The following is a 20,370-nucleotide window of genomic DNA, read 5'->3' as shown; positions in this document are numbered from 1 at the left end:
TCTGGAGCTCTCAGAGCCACCTTCTGTTTGGTGTTAACGAAGCGCATTCACCTAAAGCATACTTCTAATGAATGTGTTATCTATTGAACATGTGCCTGCTATTAAAATGACCATTGTTAGTAGTGTGCTTTTCTGTCACGGTTTACAGTTGTAATTGGTGGGAGAGGTTTCGATCCGAGTTCTCCTACCAGCTTCGGCGGGGCCAGGATTTCACCCTGTTGGATGTGCAGCACTACCCTTTGCCAGCCATCGGTAAATCAACCTGCAATTGAAGCACAAAGTTATGCCTGTTTACAATCTTGAAAATTCGGTGGACAATTTGTTTCTTGGACAACACAGTAATGTTCTGTTTGAGAGGCCCGTACCATAATTCGAACCAGCCCTACCATTCTCTAATAAATTTGTGATGGGTTTCATACAAAACGCTGGTGTCAGTGGCTGCCGAAGCGTCCCGCTCACGGTTGGGGCGGATCCCGGCCCGTGCCGCTGCCCTCTGGGGACCGCGGGCTCCGGGAGCCGCCCGTGCCCCGCTCCGCTGCCCTCACACGGCCGGGCCCCGGCCCCGCGCCCGCCCGGCCGCTGCCGGCTCTCGCTGCAGCCGCGGCCCTGGGAACCGTAGCGGGCGGGGCTCGGCTGCAGCCGGAGCCTTTGCGGGACGGGACCGCCGCTCCCGGAAGCACCGGGAGCCGGAGCGAGCCGAGCTGGGCCGGCGGTGAGCGGCGAGCGGGGCCGCCGGGCGGGCGCGCAGGTGGGAGCGGAGCCCGGCCGGGCCGACCCCGCGGAGCGGTGCGGGGCTGGGCGTGAGGGGGAGCCTGAGGGAGCCCGGGGGGGGGAAACCTTTGGGGTTAGTGGATGGGGCGGGGAGCAGGGCTGGGGAGGGAAAGCGTGGGATTGAAGGGACCCCGAGAGAAATGGCTGGAAATGGAGCGGTTTGGGCAAGAGGGGGGAGAGGGTGATGTTGAAGTTGCTGTGGGGAAGCGGCTGTGTGTGAAGTTGGGAAGGGGCAGGGTCTGCCCAGAGCTGTGTCAGTGCTGCTGAGGTTGTGACTGCCTGGCTGGTGCTCTGCTGAGGAGATGCTCACTATGCGTGATGTGGTGCTGCATGTAAAGTTCACAGAAACGCACATTTTACAAGTACTTGCATGGTTATCATTATTTTATACCAAGTTTTTGAAATGAGAAACGCTCTAAAGGTTCAACACTTATGGATTAAGCAAAACTCAGAGGATAGAGAGATAACAAATGTAATAATGCATTTTATGGAATAAACTGAAAGATAAAAGATAAATATCAGAAGGTACCCAAAGTTGTTTCGTTTTATTAAATACTATAAACTGTGTTTTAAACCTGAGGAAGGAAGACTTGGATTCCAGATAAAATATTTTAAGGTAATGATTGGGTGAAGAAGACTGACATAGCTTTGAGCAGCTATAACACAAGAGGATTGTGTTATTTGGGACATAAAGAAGGTATGCAACAAACCTTTCTAAATCTGAGTGAGCACCACAGTGGGAAGTTTTATTTTTCATTGGGTCTCTACACAGGAGAATTGGTATCTAAGACAACCTTTGCTTTTTAAAGACCTCATGTGCAGAATGACAAAGTGGGCCTTGGAATTAACATTAGGTGATGGACTGCTTTTCTTGAAATCTGTGGGGTTACTTCTTTCCATAGGCACTGCACTTGACTTACCAGTGTGTTCACTGAGTTGAGCTACAGGCTGCAGGGTGAGTTTGAGGGAGGTGACAGTTGTGGAGAAAGAGATTTACAATAATCTCTCCCTTTGGAAACTGTAGTTCATTATTCTCTTGTACATTGTTAGGCATTGTGAGAAGCTGTGGTTGAAAATCACAGTTCTGAGCTATAAGTATCCGTTGGTTTGGGATGCATGATGTTCTGGTTGGTAGAAGTAATATGTGTAGCAAAAATACTGGTTTGGGGCAAGACTGTTTCTACTAAGTATAAATTTGCTTTCTTTAGAGCAGTGTATTGTTAGGAGTAACTCTGCCTCCAACAATCCCGCAGGCTGCCTACACAGCCTAATTACTTATTCAGGTGACACTATTGTTTGCAACAAGGAGTAAAAGGCAGGGATCATCTGTGCCAATTACCTGTGGAATTCAAGTCGCATGTCCCCTTAAACCAGTTCTGGATTTGGTAGTGTTCAGAGAGCACAACACATACTTATCTTTGGGACAGGCTTGCTAGACAGTTATTTCTCCCAGACTGTTCTTGAACCGCTTGCTACCTGGGCTTATTCTTCACTGGTTACTTCAGTTCCCCCCGTATTGAAGCTCCTGTGCAGGCTGTGTGCCTTTGCTGGAGCTCAGGAGGCTGCACAGCTGGATCACATCAATGGAGGGTGTCTCAGGAGGGGAGGAGAGATTCTTAACATCTCTACTTCTCAGGATCTGGCATGATAATGTCAGATGGTTAGGAGTTAGGAGTTCAGGATTTTGCCACTAGATTTCTGAATCTTGTCTTACATTTATATCTTTTCAGTGCAGTTCAGTTTTCTCATTTTATTTGTGATCACTAGCATGCTGCAATGCCTACAGATTGATTTTCCCTGGAGGATCTAGTTTGTGTTATTCTACTCCAAGTAGGTCACCTTGACTGAGGTATTTGACACACTGTGTTGCCTTGAGCACCCAGACTTGATTTGTAATTCATAAATAGCAGAAGTGTAAGCTGCAGCTGAACCCCAGCTAGATTCAATGTTCTGTCTTTCAGCACCTTTAATCAAGCTCCTTCACTGGCTTGATACATCTGCAGGAGCTGCATTCCAGCAGTCCCTTGGTTCATGGCATTGCACTCCTGTGTGCTTGAGGAGAGGTGGGCGTCTGAACTGAAACTGAGACCTGAATGGCTCCTTGCTTGCAGAGGCTGAATGTGGCTGCTGGGATCTATCTGTGCTGTGATCTATATAATGAGCACAGTGTATGTACTGTGTGAAAACGCGATGCAGTTCAGGCAGCTTGTATCAAATTTCTGTGCTGGCAGGCAGAGTTTGGCTTAATGACTGTTATGTCAATATAAAACTATTACACTACTGGGCAGAGTTGAAGTCTTCATCTTATAAAAAAATGCTGGTGTTAACATTTAGCTTAATGAGGGCCTGAATTTCCAGAATGCAGAATATTTATACTCAATATGTGATTTGTATAATATTCATCAAACCAAATTTTCATCAGCCAAAAAAATATAATCTCTGGATTCTTAGGTCTGGTGTTAAGGATAAGGGTGATGGGATTAAAGAGCACTTAGCCACAGATCCCACATTTTAAGATTCACAATGCTTTACTCCTCCTGCCTGATACATAGATTAGAATACTATTTTTTTTCCCCCACAAAAGAAACAAACAAATGGAAAACCTTTGGGAGCTCATAAAACAACTCACCCAAGTTCCCTTTCTGCTCAGTTTTCTGTCATGTAAGAAAACCTTGCCTGAGTCCCAGGGAATTAATAGCTTTCTCTGAATTGAAACTTTAGTTAATAGTTAATATGGAATTGCATTCCCTTTGTTAAACTTGGCAGTGATGGAATTTCCTGGTTGAGTGATATATATGGCCAGTAAATTACTGATACATCCTCCACTATCTTTGGTAGAAGCCAAGGTTTTGGAGCAAAGTTGAGAAGGAATCATTGGTTGATCTTTAACAGTTACCATTTAATGTGTAACTGCTCTGAACCTGGGTGTGCTTGGTTTTCAAAACCATCTGCATGGTTTTAAAATGGCCAAAAGTTGTGGTTTGACCCCAACTGGCAGCTAAGCACCACACAGACACTTGCTCACTGCCCCTGGTGGGATGGGGCAGACAGTCAGGAAGGTAAAAGCCAGAAAACCTGTGAGCTGAGACATAGGCAGTTTAGTAGGTAAAGCAAAAGCTGCACATACAAGCAAAGCAAACCAAAGAATTCTTTTACCACATTCCATGGGAAAGCAGGTGTTCAGCCATCTCCAGGGAAGCAGGGCTCCAGCATGTGGAGCAGTGACATGGGAAGACAAACAGCATGTTCTGAACCTCGTCCCTCCTTTCTTCTCCCAGCTTTATGTACTGAGCATGACTCCATATGGTCTGGGGTATGTCCCTGTGGTCTCTTGAGGTCAGCTTTCCTGGCTGTGCTCCTCCCAACTTCTTGTGCATTCCCAGCCTCCTAACTGGTGGGCTGGGAGGCAGAAAAGTGTAATTCCTGCTCCACAACAGTGAAAACGTCCCTGTGTTGTCAGCACTTTTCAGCACAAATCCCAAACACATCTCCCTGCCAGCTACTGTGAAGAAAGTGAACTCTACCCCAGCCAGTGCCAGCACACGAGATACGCTTGTGCCTAGGGAGCAAGGTGACGTTGCAGGAGCAAGGTCCTGCAGTGATCTACTGTGCTCTGCTTGATCACCTTGTGATCAAAAATACCATTTGAATGCAGTTCTGTTTTCACTTCTTTTCAGTAAAGATTTTTTTTAAATGTAAATTGAGAAATTGGAAATATTGCCTGAAGGAAACTTTCATATGAAAAAAAACCTTTGTTCCTCAGTTTCTGCTTGAAGAGTGAGGAACAGACTTTGCTAGAGGATTTGCTTTTTACCACACTTCTGAAGAATTGTACAGACTCCAAGAGAAGCACAGTTTTGTTTTTTTTCATAGTGTACTTAGTGCACTTTATGTCTCCAGCAAGAAAAATGAGTAATAAACTGGAAAACAAAAGAAAGAGTAAGGTAAGTTTTAAAATGATAAAGCTATTTGCAGTGATTTAGTGCAAAGTGCCAGGTATTTGGGGAGGAACAGCTGACAATTTTAGATAGCTTATGGGAGGGAACAAATAAGAAACTTGTTCACAGTATGAGGAAAATGGAAAACATAGTAGTGACATTTTAAAGTGAGGTATACAAAATATTTAGGACATGCATTACTATAATTACAGTGACATGACAGATTTCATCTTGTGGTGGTGAGGGGAGAAAGAAATGTATTGTCAAATTTTAGCAGTCCAAATATGACAGTTAGATTTACAGACACACAAATAATTTACTTAGAATGCAGTTCAGCAGCACTTAACTAGATTTGGAGAGGTCTGTGCAGCCTGTGTACCATGTGGAATATTTGTCAAAAAATCACAGAATGGTTTGGGTTGGAAGAGAACTTTAAGGTCATCTGTTTTTGACTCCCTGCCCTGAGCAGGGACACCTTCCATGGACCATGTGGCTCAAAGCCCATCCAACCTGGCCTTGAACACTTATGGAGTAATGGAGTTTCTCCAGTTTCTCCAGTTCTCTGGGCAGCCTGTTCCTGAATTAGCCCAGCCCACACCCAGGCCATTGCTCTTGGCCTTACTGCATTTCATGAGGTTCCTTTCTTCCATTTATTTCTATACTTAAAGTATATGTTGTATTTTACACCACTTCTGATAAATACAAAGCTATATTCACTAAAAAAAAAAAGAATATTTGTGGAATAGAACTTTCTCTGAGGAATGTAGTTGTGTTGCAGAAAATGACATGTTACTTGTGTGTTATCCAGCACAGGGAAGAGGGCAATGCGTGTAGAAAGTAAGTAAAGCATAAAAAGAAGTTTTATAAAGATAGTTTTTTCAGGTTCTGTGAGTTCTCTCTTGCTCCACCTTCCAGTTGGGCTTCTCCTTTGTTGACAGCTTATTGTATTTGTACAGGTGTGGCGTCAGCACTAGGTTCATATTTCACTGGAGAAATATGAGAACACCATCCTGTTTCTTTACTCTCTTATCCTAACTTGAAAGCAAACGCTCCGGAAGTGTGTCCATACATGTACCACTGGAATGACACAGAGGCAGATTCAATCAGTGTTTATTTTCCAGCAGAACCCATATGGAGAATTTGGTGTAGTAGCACAGAAAATTTAAACTTTGCCTTTGGCAGTTTTGAGAGGCTGGTTGTCTCCTTCTGTGTTGGGCTTTGCATTTTAACTGATACACAAATGCCTTTTGTTGGTTGTGCAATGTTAAACTGATTAGTCATAAAACGGAATAAGACCTAAGAAAAATAACTCCTGTAACTTGGCTTTTTTACTCTAAAAAACTGTCTGCAGTAAAAACATTTCACAGCTAGGCTGGAAGGAATTTAATTCATGTAATGACATCACTGTGGAGATTTGGAGCATTATACTAGTTAGTTTATTTTTCTTTTTTTAAATTAAACTTTACTCGTGATGGGGTATGGAGGAGTAAAGAAATAGTTGCCAATAGAGGTTATTTTTGTCAAATTTTTTGGTGAATTTAACTTACTCTTTTGTTGTGAGACTTGCTGGAATTTACTGTTAATTTTTTTCTTGACTTTCATCTACTTCTTCAGATAATGTTGGGTGCTTGGAGTTTTTCCTGTAAGTTTCTCTGATACTCCCTGTAATTCTGAGTCCTACAAAGTTAAGAATAGAATCAGTTCATAGACTAATCCTTAATTTTGCACAGGATTTTGCAACAGTAGATACTTTTACAACTGAAAACTTCAGGAGTTTATACCATCAGATCTTTAAAAGACAAAATCTTAAGGTTAAGAAAAGTCCCATAATCTTACTGCTCTGTAGTAAACACTGATTAGTATCAAGGAGTCTTGGTGTGCTGTTCATTAAGTCAAATTGATTAGGGCCTAATTTCATCTGCAAATATTAGAATTTACCGGTATTTGAGTAGGGAAAGTGTAGGGATGAACTAAAAATAAAATGTAAAATATTAAGTTTTAGCCTGGGTTGGAGGTATTACAAAGGGAGATGAAAATCTGTAAGTCAGAAATGTATTCAGTTTTGAATTATTATTATGAGCTGGAAATATGTGATTTTCCTCTTCAAAAAATCTGCTTCTTTTGAAGAGTTATTCTTCAGACTTTGGCCAGTATGGTACTTTGAGCTGAAAGTATTGCTTCCTGTATAGATTGCTTTGCTTTGGTTTGTGTTCTGAGAACCTTTCCAGCATCCTTCTCCTTTTTACTTTCAAGGAGAACAACTCTTCACATAGAATCCAAATTTTATGCAGCTGTGGGTACTGAATCCCAATGTTGCATGGCTGTAAATGCCACCCTGGCTCCCTGTGTACTGGCTCCTGTGTGGGCTGCCTTCCTTGTGGGGGCAGGGTGTGTCCCTGGCACCCCTGAGGAATGACGCAGAGGGAACTGATGTTTTTACCACAGACTAACAGAGGAGAAGGTACCGAGCCCAGTCCCTGAGATGAGTTGTTTAGTTAGTTAGTATTATGGTCAGGGAAGTGCAGGTCCTTAGCACACCCCAGGGTAAGGTACAGTTCAGAAGACAGAGTTCATGTTTGCTCAGTCTTTGAATGAGCAGACCTAAATCTGAGTTTTTAAACAGTTTTATCCTGCAGAGTACCGAGCAGTGCATCCAGACCCCAGTGAGAAACCTGAGCTGTAACTCTGTATAGGAAATGCAGTGGGAACTTTGATGTAATTGTTGGTTTAAGACAGTCCAGGTGTGGGCTGTTACTGAAGGCAAAAGTTCATTTGTTCTGTGACTGCACAGGCTGCTGCTGTGAGGGTAGCAGGAGCTCATGGCTACAAATGAGCTCTTACACCTCTGATAGTCACCTGTAAATCTAAAGGTGCTATGAGACTGCAGTTGAAGACAGCCCAGCTCTTTAAAGTTCAATGTCTTGCTCCTTTTGTGGATTGTTCACAGTTTGCAGGAGAGGTCTGTGAGCTAATAAGCTTCTCTTTTTAAAGAGAAGGGACCAGGAGAGCTGGTGAGGTGTTCTGTGTGCTTAGGAGTGATTATATTATTGGCATGTGTACGTTTCAGAACTCTAGTTCCTGCTCGGTGAACAGCTTGTAAGTACAGCATGAAACTTCACACACTTGCTGTCTACAAGCCTGTCTTGTTCACCACTGACAGGACAACTTTTTAAAAGTACCCTTATTTCAGTTATCTCATGCTGGACACTTCGGTTCCCTTCTATGTGCACTTTTGGAACTCTGAGATGCATTACTGATTTCCTTGCATTAGCAGGAAATATTTCCTGCTACTGGTGCCTTTTTGAGATTCATTGGGGAAAGTTTCCTTTTTCTATCATGACCTCCAAGGAAGAGAAGACAGAAGTTAAATACAATGATGTGGTATGGATTCTTATGGCTTTGTTTATGGGCTTATCAAAGTGTTGTGCTTGTGCTTCTTGGTGTATTTTCATGCTGAATGCTCTGCTACTTGCTCACTAGCATACTTGTGATTTACTTTTAAAATTACATTTTAAGCTGCTTCATAAATAGGTGGTTGTATTTTACAAAGAAATTAATGTGAACATTAAATTTAATATTACTGTCTGTTTTGAAGGTTACAGAATTGATATCTGATGATTTTTAACATTTGTAAACCCCTTTGTCATTTCACAGGCTGACAGAATGCAGAAATTTGGGATTGAGTCAGGAGGGATATGTGTGTTTAGGAGCATTTTGAAAACTAAAAACAAACAAACAAAACCAACCAAAAACAAGTTTAAAAACCTACAGTTTAAAGTTCTAAGGACTTATCTGTATGTGTGCTTTCATGAAATTTTTGTCTTAACAATACATTGCTCTATTTCCAGTTTTTCAAGTCTGAATACTAAAAAATGAGGTAGATGGGAACAGTGAAAGAAATTGTTTGTTCAAGTTGGCTCACATAAATGTCAGTTTTCTCTAGTATCATAGGCAAGCCTTTTAGTGACATTCAATTCTGTATCTTCTCTCAGTAGGTTTTTTTCTTTACCTTCTTTTCCCTCTGTCTGTGTTGCTGGTACTTCTCCAGAAACCATGGTCTCTGAATGTGCATGTCACTCCTGCATCGCTTTGCAGGAACTGTTCTTTTTCTTCTCCTTGTTCTCAGCTGTAGCAAATTTACACATCAGGGTGGTTGTTCTTCAACTAACAGATCATCTCAGTTTTGTTGTTTAGGATGCATAATTCCACAGTTAACACCCTCATGTAATGGATTATTTCACCAGAACCAGTGGAAAACAGCAAATCTTGAGTATTGTCTGCAGCTTTCTTCTCCTTCATAGTTTATATTTCTGCTGGATTCATACTGCTCCAGTGCAGTTGCATCTTTAGTATTTGTTTCTTCAGAAGTTAAATGAGATTATAGTTCATGTAAAAGTATCTCTTATTAAGATTCCTTAATGAAACCTTGTATGTTTCTTCCTTTGTTTCAGCATCCTGGCATCTTTTTCCTCCTTATTTGCCAGTATGCTTTTACAAATATTTTTAGAAAGGCATGATTTTTTAAGACGAATAATTTTATTGCATAGGATACACATGTGTACTTCATATCTTTGTGGCTGTTGATAATTCACTCCTGTTTGCAGGTTACTGCAATGTTTTTTAAGTGTCAGTGTTGTACAGGTAATTTAACTTTGAATATTTGACTGGAAAAAATCTATAAATGCTTAGAGACAAGGTAAGGACAAATCAGAAATATTTGAAGAGTTTAGCTCTCCAAATGTCTACAAAACCAGCAATGAAATGCATCTTGAGCTAGAGAAATGCAGTTAGCAAGAAACTGCTTCAGTTCTAGCCATAAATATTTAGAGGTAGCAGCACTTCCTTGAACAGTGGACAAAGCTGTGTGGTTAATGAGTCAGAGGTTGTGTGCCTGCAGGTGTAAAACACGAGGACAGCTCTGCCCTATGCACCCAGCAGCTGGGCTGCGTCTTGACTTCGGAAATTGAGAACCACATGCATTATCTTGGCTTGTTACTCTTCTTTTGCTTGTAAACATAGTTGTAAACATCTAGTTATTGATTTGATTTCATTTGACATTATTAAAAATGGCTCTGTTTTTGAGCAAGTGGGCCATGAAGGGAGTAGAAGATAATCTTTCATAGAAAGCATTAGTTTCTGTGTGTGAAAGTTCTTTATATGAAGCATAGCAAAAATCATGTGATAGTCTGAGTAGCAGCAAGCTTTTTTTAAATCACCTTGCCATATATTGTGGTTGCAAAATGAAAAATACTGTCTCTGTTAGTCTTCTGCAATAAGTTATTCCTTTAAACTGGTGACACATTGCAAAGAAAACTGCATCAACATGGTGAAAGTTCCTGGTAGAGATGAGGATGGTACAGCTATACCTACATGAAGTTTGTGGTAGTCAGTGCAGCCTGAGAAAGCAGTTACAGTCACCCAGTCATCTATATTCAATGAATTTTTTTCTGGGCAGGATGATCAGCAGGACAGGTTTAGTGCTGCCTCCCCTAAAGCTTCTCCATCCCATGTCTTCCTCTCCAACTCTGCTTTCCCACAACTCTCCCTTCACTGCCAGGCATACCTCTCATTCTCATTTAAAGCAGCCCAACCCTCACCCTTCTTTTGCAGGCCCGGTGCCACCTGGCAAGGCAGAGGCTGCAACCTGACAGCCTTGGGAGAGCTGGAAGAGTGGGAAAATCTCTTCAGTCTGGGAACAGCTCCCTGCAGCAGGAGCACTGGGCATTCTGCTGTACCCCAGCAGAAAACACCTTCACCCTGAACATACCTTCTGAGCCTTCACCTACATAAACAAACCAGTGATTCCCAATATCTGCAATATTACCTTTGGGTTTGTTTCTTTTTTTCTGTTTCAGAAAGGAAAAGGTCAAGAAATGTCTGCCAATTTAAAGTACCTTTCCTTGGGCATCCTGGTTTTTCAGACCACAAGTTTAGTGCTGACCATGCGCTATTCTCGGACGCTGAAAGAAGAAGGACCACGTTACTTATCCTCTACTGCAGTAGTTATTGCTGAACTTCTGAAGATTTTGGCCTGTGTTCTATTAGTCTACAAAGACAGCAGTATGTGTCAAATTTTGCACCAAGTAATTTTCCTAATCAATATGCTGTATTGTAGTGGCAACTGCAAAGCAGCCATGTGAGTACAGGCATACAACAAAGCATTTCCCTTCTCCTTTTGTAAGAAATAGTCTTGGAAAGACAATAATCATACTGAATATTTACTTGAGAGAATGGATACTGAGGAGGGCAGGAATGAATTTTAAGTTAACATCTCAAAGTTTGTGTTTTCTCAGGCATTTTAAGAAATCTGTATGTAGAAGTAGGAAAAAATGAAAAGCTTTAAGTGTGTCCAAAGGATGAATGATAATTTAGAAACCAGTGATAAACAGCAGATGCAGAAGGGAAGAAGCAATTTCATTGTTACAGGAAGAGTCATAGTTTAAAGCTAAAACAAAAAAAACTATATTCACATTTACTCTAGTTTTTATTTTGTATATTTAAAACTGAATTTATCTGGTTTCTGTTTGATTTTCAGCAGCTTAAAAATGTCATTGCCTATTCATAAATATTGATGACTCTGTAGGATTCAAAATGTGCACTTTTTCGGTGGTACTCTGATATATTATCTTAAGTTATTGATACAATTTCAATAAGTTTAACTCAAAGTATTTTGAATAATTGTTTTCATTCTGATATTCCAGGCTGCAGGAAGACACTTGCAGCCATATTTCCATAAGGAAGTATACAAAGCCTGTGAAAGTGAAACAAACATAGATGGTGTTTTCAGGTCTTGGTGTAGTGATAGCTATAAAAAGGGGCAACAGTTTAAGAACAGAACATTGCTGTTTCTCTTTTTTCCACTCCTTTCCTTTTAGTGAATGTCTATTTCTTTTACTGTTTCTTTGGGTAGAATGCAATTTACGGACTCTGAACAGAGTGCTACGTGATGAAATCCTTAACAAACCCATGGAAACCCTTAAACTTGCTATTCCTTCAGGAATTTACACTCTTCAGAACAACTTGCTATATGTAGCATTGTCAAACCTAGATGCAGCCACATACCAGGTATTGCATATTTGGAATTCTCTGTAAGTTTAAAAAAAAGAAGAAACAAAAAACCCCATGAATTGTGGCATAGTAGCAGTAACTGTTCTGGTTCTTCTAGGTTACATATCAACTGAAAATTCTCACCACAGCATTGTTTTCTGTGTCCATGTTGAGCAAGAAACTGGGTGTATACCAGTGGCTGTCACTAGTAATATTGATGACAGGAGTGGCATTTGTGCAGGTAAATATTTGCAAGGGATTTGTGGGGTTTTAATGTGTTTATTCAAGAAGCATGGATTTCTATACTGATTATCCAGCTTTCTGATTCTACCAGCTGCACACGAGCCCCAGAGTATAGTCAGGAGCTGCGAATCACAGCTGGCCAGGTCTGGAGGACACCAGAAGTGGTTCAAAGGCAGAAGATAACACCTCTTTTGCAACCCAGTGCTCTACTGTAGAATGTGACAGGGCCTCTGGAGCAACCTGCAAGTAATAATGATAGCAATTTTGTTAGCATGTTTCTTCAGGCATTAGGAATTCAGAGATCTTCTCTGGCAGTACAGGCTGTGTTCACTTTGTCATATGGATTCAGCATGGCAAATTTACTTTGGACTAATTTAAAAAACCTAAATTGGCCCCAGTTCTCAATATATTGTGCAGGTATCAGAGTTGATAGTTTTCAGAGGGCAGGATCATAGGATAAGAGACTATTCTAGGAATTTTTAGCAGATTTTAGTATACCTGGAAATCTTTTATTTTAAAATTTAAGAATTTGGAAAAAGATACAGTGATTAAATTCAATTATGAAAAATGAGAACAAAATACTCTGACAGTATTTAACAGACTCCTCAGAAAGTTTTTGTCCGTGGCATTGCATTTTATTCAGTCAGCCTTAGACACATTGCAAGATTTAACTGGTCTGCACAATCACCAAAGAGGGGCACATGAAAAACACAATTCATCCTACCTTAAAGACAATTGGTGTAAGTAGTTTCCAAACTGTGCTTATATTTGTAAGGTAAACAACTGTTGGGTGGCATGAGTTGGTGGCAGAGAATGACCATGATAAGTCATACTGGGATTCAAAAACAGTTCTTGCTTCTAAAATATAAATCCTGCAGCTGTTTAAATTGATGAGTATTCTTCCAGTTCAGGCACAATTTTACTTCTTACAAATACATAGGAAAATAATTACAGCTTTGCAGTCCTTTAAAAGTATTTATAGTGCAAAATACAAATTTTTTCAAGTATGTGATTGTCTGTATTTAGTAACTGTTACTCTTGGTGGAAAACAGATTTGCATTTTGTAGATACTCATGACTTGGTTTCATCAGTGAGTTTTATGTAATTGTTTTTACATCCAGTGGCCTTCAGACTCTCAAGCAACACCTGCTAAGGAGCACTCAGCAGGATCACAGTTTGTAGGCCTGATTGCAGTTCTCATAGCGTGCTTTTCTAGTGGATTTGCCGGAGTTTATTTTGAGAAAATTTTAAAAGAAACTAAGCAGTCTGTGTGGATCAGAAACATTCAGCTTGGTAAGTTTAATTTTAATCATCTGTTAGAGATACTGCATTCTGAAGCATTAAGACAATTGTGCAAAATAAATGTATAAATAAAAAATACCACCAACATTTTAGTATGCTTCATATAAAATATTTTAAACCAAAATTCAAACTCTGCTAGAGGGAATTAATAGCCATTTCTTTCTGATTTCAGTCTAGTTCTTGATTGCTTTGTTAATAGAGTAACTGTACATTTGTGCAGAAACTGTTAATTGAAATTTTTTTTACTATTTTTTAGGGAATGTAGGAAGATTAAAACAAAATACATTTCCAAGTCAGTGTTTTGAGATGTTTTAAAATTAATGTATTTTTTTCTCTCAAGCCTGGGTAGGCAGCTTTTTGTATTAAAAGTGCAAGCTATAAAATCTGCTTTGTTTCTGAACAAAGTAGAGCTAATTATTTACTGTTATTTCAGTACCAAAGGTCATTTTCTTTTGTGTGCATAATCATTGAGGAGAGGCATATGGAAAATACCAGTTCATCTTAGCTATTTGTACAGCTGTACCTACAGTGCACCTATCAGCGTGCATCACATTACATTCACATCACCTATATTAACATACATTAACCACTCTAGTCTTCACCTACATTTTGTAGGCAAAATCTAGTTATGGCACATTTGAATGAGTGCACTGAGCAGAATTTGACCTTCCCAGTGCCTTAGGATGGACTAGGGATCAAATCCACAGTGTAAAGTTAAGTCATGAGATGATGTGGTGGATCAGAGCTGTGTGGAGAGTGGTAGAAGGTAGCACAGTACTATAAGAACAGGAGATGGTGTGGCTTCTTTTGTAATTAGTTAGTTGGTCAATAAGCCATCTTTTTTCCCTTTATTTTCTTACTCCTGTATTTATAAATGGTTTCAGTTAAAAAAGCAGAAGTTAATTTTGAATACATTAAAGCATTTTTACGTGACCATAAGTGTTAGCCAGACATTCATAAGCAAGAGCTCTGAAGTAGAGCTTTTCTTAAAACACAAGCAAAAAACCTGCATGTCCATCCAACCAGGTTTTCATTTTCATATCCATAGAGAATTATTAAAACTGTAGAAAATAATGGGAAAATAAATTAGAATTGTTTTAAAAATCAGTTTTTAATGCACACCAATACTATAATAAGGATGTATGAATAGGTTATTGTATTTCTGTATCTTAACAGATTAATTGGAAATGACAAGTAAATGGTTTAATCTGAATGATAACTACGTTTTTAGTTTTGCCTACAAAAAGAATTATTTCTTGTCAAACAGAAGGTGTTATTTTGTTCAAAACAATTCTGGCTTTTTCAGGTGCTGAGAAATATGATGAAAATCACCTTTTCACAGAGAAGGAATAGAAAAAAGTGTTGCCCCTTTCATGCTCAGGACTATAGCAGACATAATCACAGAGTAGCTGCTGACGTGCTCGAGGAATTAGGAAAAGCTTCCCTTTTGATAGAAGAACAATGGACTCCCAAATCAAAAACTCCACAGTCTCACCTCAGATTCAGCTTTTGACATTATGTCTCTACTAGTAAAAATTCATGGTGTTTGAGACTGGCTCAGGAGAATCCCATTTCAAAGATCCTTGTCTGAATTGGCAAACTGCTAATTGCTGCTCCTGCTGTGCCAGAGACCTTCTATTCCACTGAGTGTTTTCCCTGTTTTTCTCTCCAGGTTATACAGGGTGACTTCAGCCTTCAGTCATTACTAGTTTCAGGAAAACTGAAATTGCATTTAAGTGAATTTTGCTATATGCCGTAAACAAAAATCTCTCCATTCCAGTAGAAAGCAATGGAAGATAAGTATATAAGGATATCTTTATCTGAAACAATCAAAACTTGTTTCAGATGTGGAGAATAGCTTTTAAAAGAGAACAGCAAGCTGATTGCATTTGGATGTGATGGTATTGCAAGTGACGGTCCAATTTTAAAATCAGAAATGCATGAGCAGCCTTTAAGGACAAGGAACCTGTTTGCATGTTTTTCACCTGTAGCTTTTTAACCAATCTTGTACTTTCAGGGTTTTTTGGTAGCATATTTGGACTGATGGGTGTTTACATTTATGATGGAGAACAACTGTCAAAGAATGGATTTTTTCAAGGATACAATAAACTTACTTGGGTGGTGGTTGTTCTGCAGGTGAGACCTCGTGTTCCATGTTTCTGTGAAGGCACTCAGGGATTTACTCTTTTATAAATAACTGGGGAAACTAATGGGTGTCCTTGAAGGTGCTGAGAATTCTACACTTGAAAGTCTGATTTATCATTATTATCATACTCTGAATGAACATCTGGAAAGTATGTAGCAAGTGTGTGATTAATTATTGTGCAAATTAAAAGCATGTAAGCATTATTTATTTTGTGATGTTTAAATTTATCTCTCTATATGCCCTTCCTCATGTGACTAAAAATGTACAGTACAAGCATTTCCACTTATTTAATGGTGGTAATGTGATCAACAATTTCTTTAATGGGGAAAGAACTACTCCTCCAATATTTATTGTCAACTGTACATATTCCTAATATAAAATAAATGTATTGCTCCTCAACACAGACAACAGCTTTTCCTAAAGTAGGTGCATGGTGTCAAAACAGATGCTCTCAGTCAAATTATCAGTTTGTGAATCCAAACCTTGCTGTTTTTCCAGGCACTTGGAGGGTTGGTGATTGCTGCTGTTATAAAATATGCTGACAACATTTTAAAGGGATTTGCAACTTCTCTCTCCATTATACTGTCAACATTGATCTCCTATTTCTGGCTGCAAGATTTTGTCCCTACAAGGTAAGAATTATTTTCCATAATTACTAGAAAAAAAATAGTTGAAAACATACTGCTTACCAGATATAACTGCGAAAATAAATAAAAGACAAATCCCATCCAAGCCGCACTTCGGAATGTCTTGCACATCAAGGTTTAGCCTCATCCCGTAGCTAACAGTGAGTTTCTCAGGCGGGTGAGCAGCCGCTGCCTCGGGGTCCCGCGAGCTGGCTCGGGGGCTGCGCTCCCGGCGGCTGCTGCCGCTGCCCGGGGCCGCTCTTCGGGCCGGGCGCGCCCCCTGCGGGCACCGCGCCCCTGGCCCGGGCTGCGGCTGCTCCGTGTCCCGCGCTGCGGGCCCGGGACCGGGGGCTGCGGCTGCTCCGTGTCCCGCGCTGCGGGCCCGGCACAGGGGCGTCGCCTCTGTGCTGCCTTTCATCGCCCGCAGCACAGGCTCTAACACAGGTGACTGCAGTCACGCACCCATGGAAGTGACGCTGCAGCACTTGAGTTGCCCAAGGGCACCCAGAAGCCCAAAGGCAAAGCCGTTTCTAAAGGCAGTGCCGCATTTTGTAGTGAGAACAGCCAAGAAAGAAAAAGAAGTCCTTGCTCCATTCTTCTAGGCCCTGTACAGTGTCCTGATGCTTTGGGGATCAGACACTGGTGGCTCTGTGTGCCACAGGCTTTGTACATGGGTAGGTTGAGAACACTGCTTGTCTTGGCAGTGCATGTTCCTATATGGAGTGTAGAATTAATAATCCCACTTCCAGGTGTAGGAATAGGATTTTACTTATGACTGACCAACACTCCTTGCATATGTTACATGTACTCATAACACAAGAATATTTTGAATAATATTTATGACTTTTGTATCTGGTACAAAGAAACATCTTTTTATCTAAAAATATATATTTGCAATAGTGTGGTCTCTTTTATTCTTACCCATTCTGTGATTCTGTATTATCAGGACTTAAGCATTCAGAAAAGGAAATTGAATAGCTGTTTAGTCTTAAAAAGTGGGGGACATTGAACTTAAATTATAAGTAGATTATACTTGTCCCATTAAAACAAATGTAGAAAGTGCTTTAAGAATTTCTGTCAAATGGAAAATTAATAAGTAACTTAACAGCTTCTGCAAACATGTTGAAAATTAAATACAGCCAAGTAGCAGTAGGTAGAACGTGAGGCGATCCCATTTGATAAAACTTGACTAACTTGAGTTAATCAAACTTAATCTTTAGTACCTTGCTTATGCTAACAATGCATTTGAACTGAAACTGTGCAATTGTTTCTGTCACATCAACAGTTTTGATAGGGGTAATCGATGTAAAGTACTTAAATACTTGAATGTAATGCAAGGGGCCATGTCTCAAAACAGGTTAAATGTATTCTCTGAAGGATTATCATATCATATGCCACAGTTTTTTTAGCATTTGCTTCAGAAGATGAAATTGTTGGTGATGTCATGTCTGTGCGGAGATTCTTTTCTAAAATATGTACTGATTGTCTGCTGACTTCTGTTATTTGGTATCAGACTTTAACTATCAAAAAAACTTGAAAGGTCAAAATGTCACAATAGAAAAGATGCCTTTATTGTGTTTTCATAAGACAGATCTTTCTGTATCTGACAAAAATTAGATTATACTGACTTGCAAACTGGTTCTTGGGCAGCAGTAATTTATTTCGACATAAGCTTTGGACTTCAAAGCAAACACAGCTCCAACAACATGATGTATGTAGTATAAGAATGGGTGGGTAACCACAGAAACTGCTTTTCTTCAGCCCCTGATTCCATTTTGCATAAATCTTAAGGTAAAAGTTTAAGGGAAAAAGGATTGATCTGATTGCTTTTGGAAATTCCATGAAAGTGTAGTTTTAATTTTCAGAATATGTTAGTATAATGATACATGAATTTGTAGTTACAAGTTTCTTACCTCAAAAGCTTTGTACATCCCTTTAAAAGAAATGCATACAAATTATTTTGCTCTTTATCAATTGGACAAATATAATTTATCTTTCTGTTTTCCTCATGGAAAAATGTTCTTTCTTTTGATTGTATTGCATAAATAAATTTGCATCAACTAAAACAAACTTTTTTTTTTCATCCCTGTTCTATTCAGTGTCTTTTTCCTCGGAGCCATCCTTGTAATAGCAGCTACTTTTCTATATGGTTATGATCCCAAACCTGCAGGAAATCCCATTAAGGCATAGCAGACTTCCTCATCAGCCTGCTTCTCGAGATCATGCACTGGGGGCCTTGCTAGCACTGGCGTGTGGGAAGTGTCACTGCGCACTGCCAGGGAAGGATGACTGCCCTGCATCTATTGAAGAAATGCTGAAGTAGTTCTGAACAGCCAGAGGGGTTACAGGTGGAGGGTGATGCTGTCTGCAACTGATGGGGGGGGAAATGTCAGGGGAATGCCCAGTGCAACTTGCTAATAAAAACTTGAAAGAACCAAAAGTTTCCAAGAAACTACAATTAGGAATGTTTACACCTTTGACTGAGATTGCATCACAAGAATTACTGTATTGACTGCTGCAGAAATATGTCCTATGCACTCTTTGAAAGAGCACACGACAACATTGTCAGATTGTATGTTTTTGCTATTCAATTCTATTTAATCTTAGTAAATATGTTTTTAACTGTTTGTCTATTTACGTGAAATGAGCAGAAAGTCATAGTTCTAAAGTGATGGTTCTAATTAGGTACTCCTTATTAAAACTGAAAATTGAAGTATGATTGAAAGACACTTTCACAATATCAAATATTTTTATATTTTTAGAAGGCTGATTTAATAACAGAAATCTGTTATTAAATGATAGTATTTTAATTCTGTTGCTTCTATAAAACTGTTGTAGGAATGTTAACATTCTCACTGAAATACAAAGGGAGGAATACTCCAGCCTTCATCAGCCTGTAGTGTTGGAGCAGGTGGAATAACTCTGGGAACACAGGCTGGAGGTTACTGTGCTAACCTGGGAGCAGCAGTAGGGATGTGATGGCTGCTTGCTCAGATGTGATGTTCATTCTTTTTTTTTTTTACTGATTATAAATCAACTTTTTGGTAGAATCTTAAAAGTAGTTTTTGTGCTTTAAATTGCCTCTGAAGATTTTTTTTAAACCATGATTTCAAAAGACAAAGAGCTCATAATAAGCATTTTAAAGGCATTATCATTGTCTGTAACAGCTCCATCTGGAGATATTATGGTATGGCATCTGTATACTGTACTGTACTTTATTACAGAGGTGTTTTTTTAAACAAGTGTTGTTTACTCATGATCTCTTCCAGGCTTTTTTTGTATATTTCTATGTAATGGTTTAATTGGAGTTTTGGTGGGGTTTTTTAAATTATTATTATTTTGTTCTGAGAGTCCTTGAGCCAACAGACTAAAATGGGTTCTCTGGACCTATTTGTTCTAATAGTGGAATTACTGTAATAGGAAATATAATTAAAAAGCAATTAATTGTGCAATAGGTAAATATAAAAGCATGCTGTTATTCTGTTTAAAGCAAAAAAAAAAAAGTCACAAAGAAACCTTGCTGCAATTAGATTAATCAGACTGTTATGAACACTTGAAGTATCTGCATATAGTCAGAAACACTAAAAAAATCTGCAACTAATAAACAAAAAAAACCTGTCGTAAAAATCATTGGTTTTCAGGTTCACAATGGATGTTAATGTCGAGTGACTCATGTGACACCTGTGATGGTGCATTTATATAAAAGCATTTTGGGAGTCCCTTACCAGTAGAATGGCAAGTGGTAAAAATGTCTTTATTCCTTTCTTCCCTGCCACCACTCCCTCCATTCTCTTTCTCACATCTGTCTTGTACTAAAGAAAATGTGTAATAGAAAGGTGTTTTAAAATGTTTACCGAAGTACCTCATCTGATTGACCAGGAGATTCTGTAGGAGTGCTCTGAGATGTCTTAGTGAAGTATTGTAAATGGGAAAGGAAGAATTCCACTGATGTCAATCAAGTAAAAATGGTTTCTTTCTTCTGTTGGCAATTACATGTTTTATCAACATTTTGTTTGTTTGTCTTATCAGAGCAAGACATTAAAGAAATATCAGAGCTCTGCCTAGAGCTTGTTAAGCTTTGTGAACTTTGAATCTGTCCCAGCATGTTGTAATTGCAGTAGCTTTGCTACTTGGCAATCAAAGCTGTCTGAATGGGCATTCTGTGTTAATATTAAATCTTTTACACATAACATTCAATGTGGCACAATCTTTGAAAAGTCACATTTAGCCGTGTCCCCCTGCAGTGCACCCTGAGGTGAGGTGTGTGCATAGAGCAGCAGCTCACGGCACTGCCAAG

The 20,370-nt window shown here is 39.5% G+C and overlaps 1 protein-coding gene across 1 annotated transcript; it reads left to right on the top strand.

Annotated features, from left to right (window-relative positions):
* Positions 1-668: 668 nt before the first annotated feature.
* Positions 669-20,165, top strand: SLC35A3 (solute carrier family 35 member A3). Its single transcript, XM_064720177.1, has 8 exons — positions 669-748; positions 10,565-10,769; positions 11,620-11,774; positions 11,875-11,997; positions 13,121-13,292; positions 15,319-15,437; positions 15,946-16,079; positions 18,173-20,165. The coding sequence occupies exons 2-8, from the start codon at positions 10,583-10,585 to the stop codon at positions 18,261-18,263; spliced, it is 981 nt and encodes a 326-aa protein (XP_064576247.1). The 5' UTR covers positions 669-748; positions 10,565-10,582; the 3' UTR covers positions 18,264-20,165.
* The last annotated feature ends 205 nt before the right edge of the window (positions 20,166-20,370 follow it).

This window comes from Zonotrichia leucophrys, chromosome 8 (assembly GCF_028769735.1).
Source record: "Zonotrichia leucophrys gambelii isolate GWCS_2022_RI chromosome 8, RI_Zleu_2.0, whole genome shotgun sequence".
In the NCBI taxonomy this organism is placed as follows: domain Eukaryota; kingdom Metazoa; phylum Chordata; class Aves; order Passeriformes; family Passerellidae; genus Zonotrichia; species Zonotrichia leucophrys.
The sequence above is the reverse complement of the archived record's forward strand: the minus strand, read 5'-3'. Positions and strand labels throughout refer to the sequence as shown.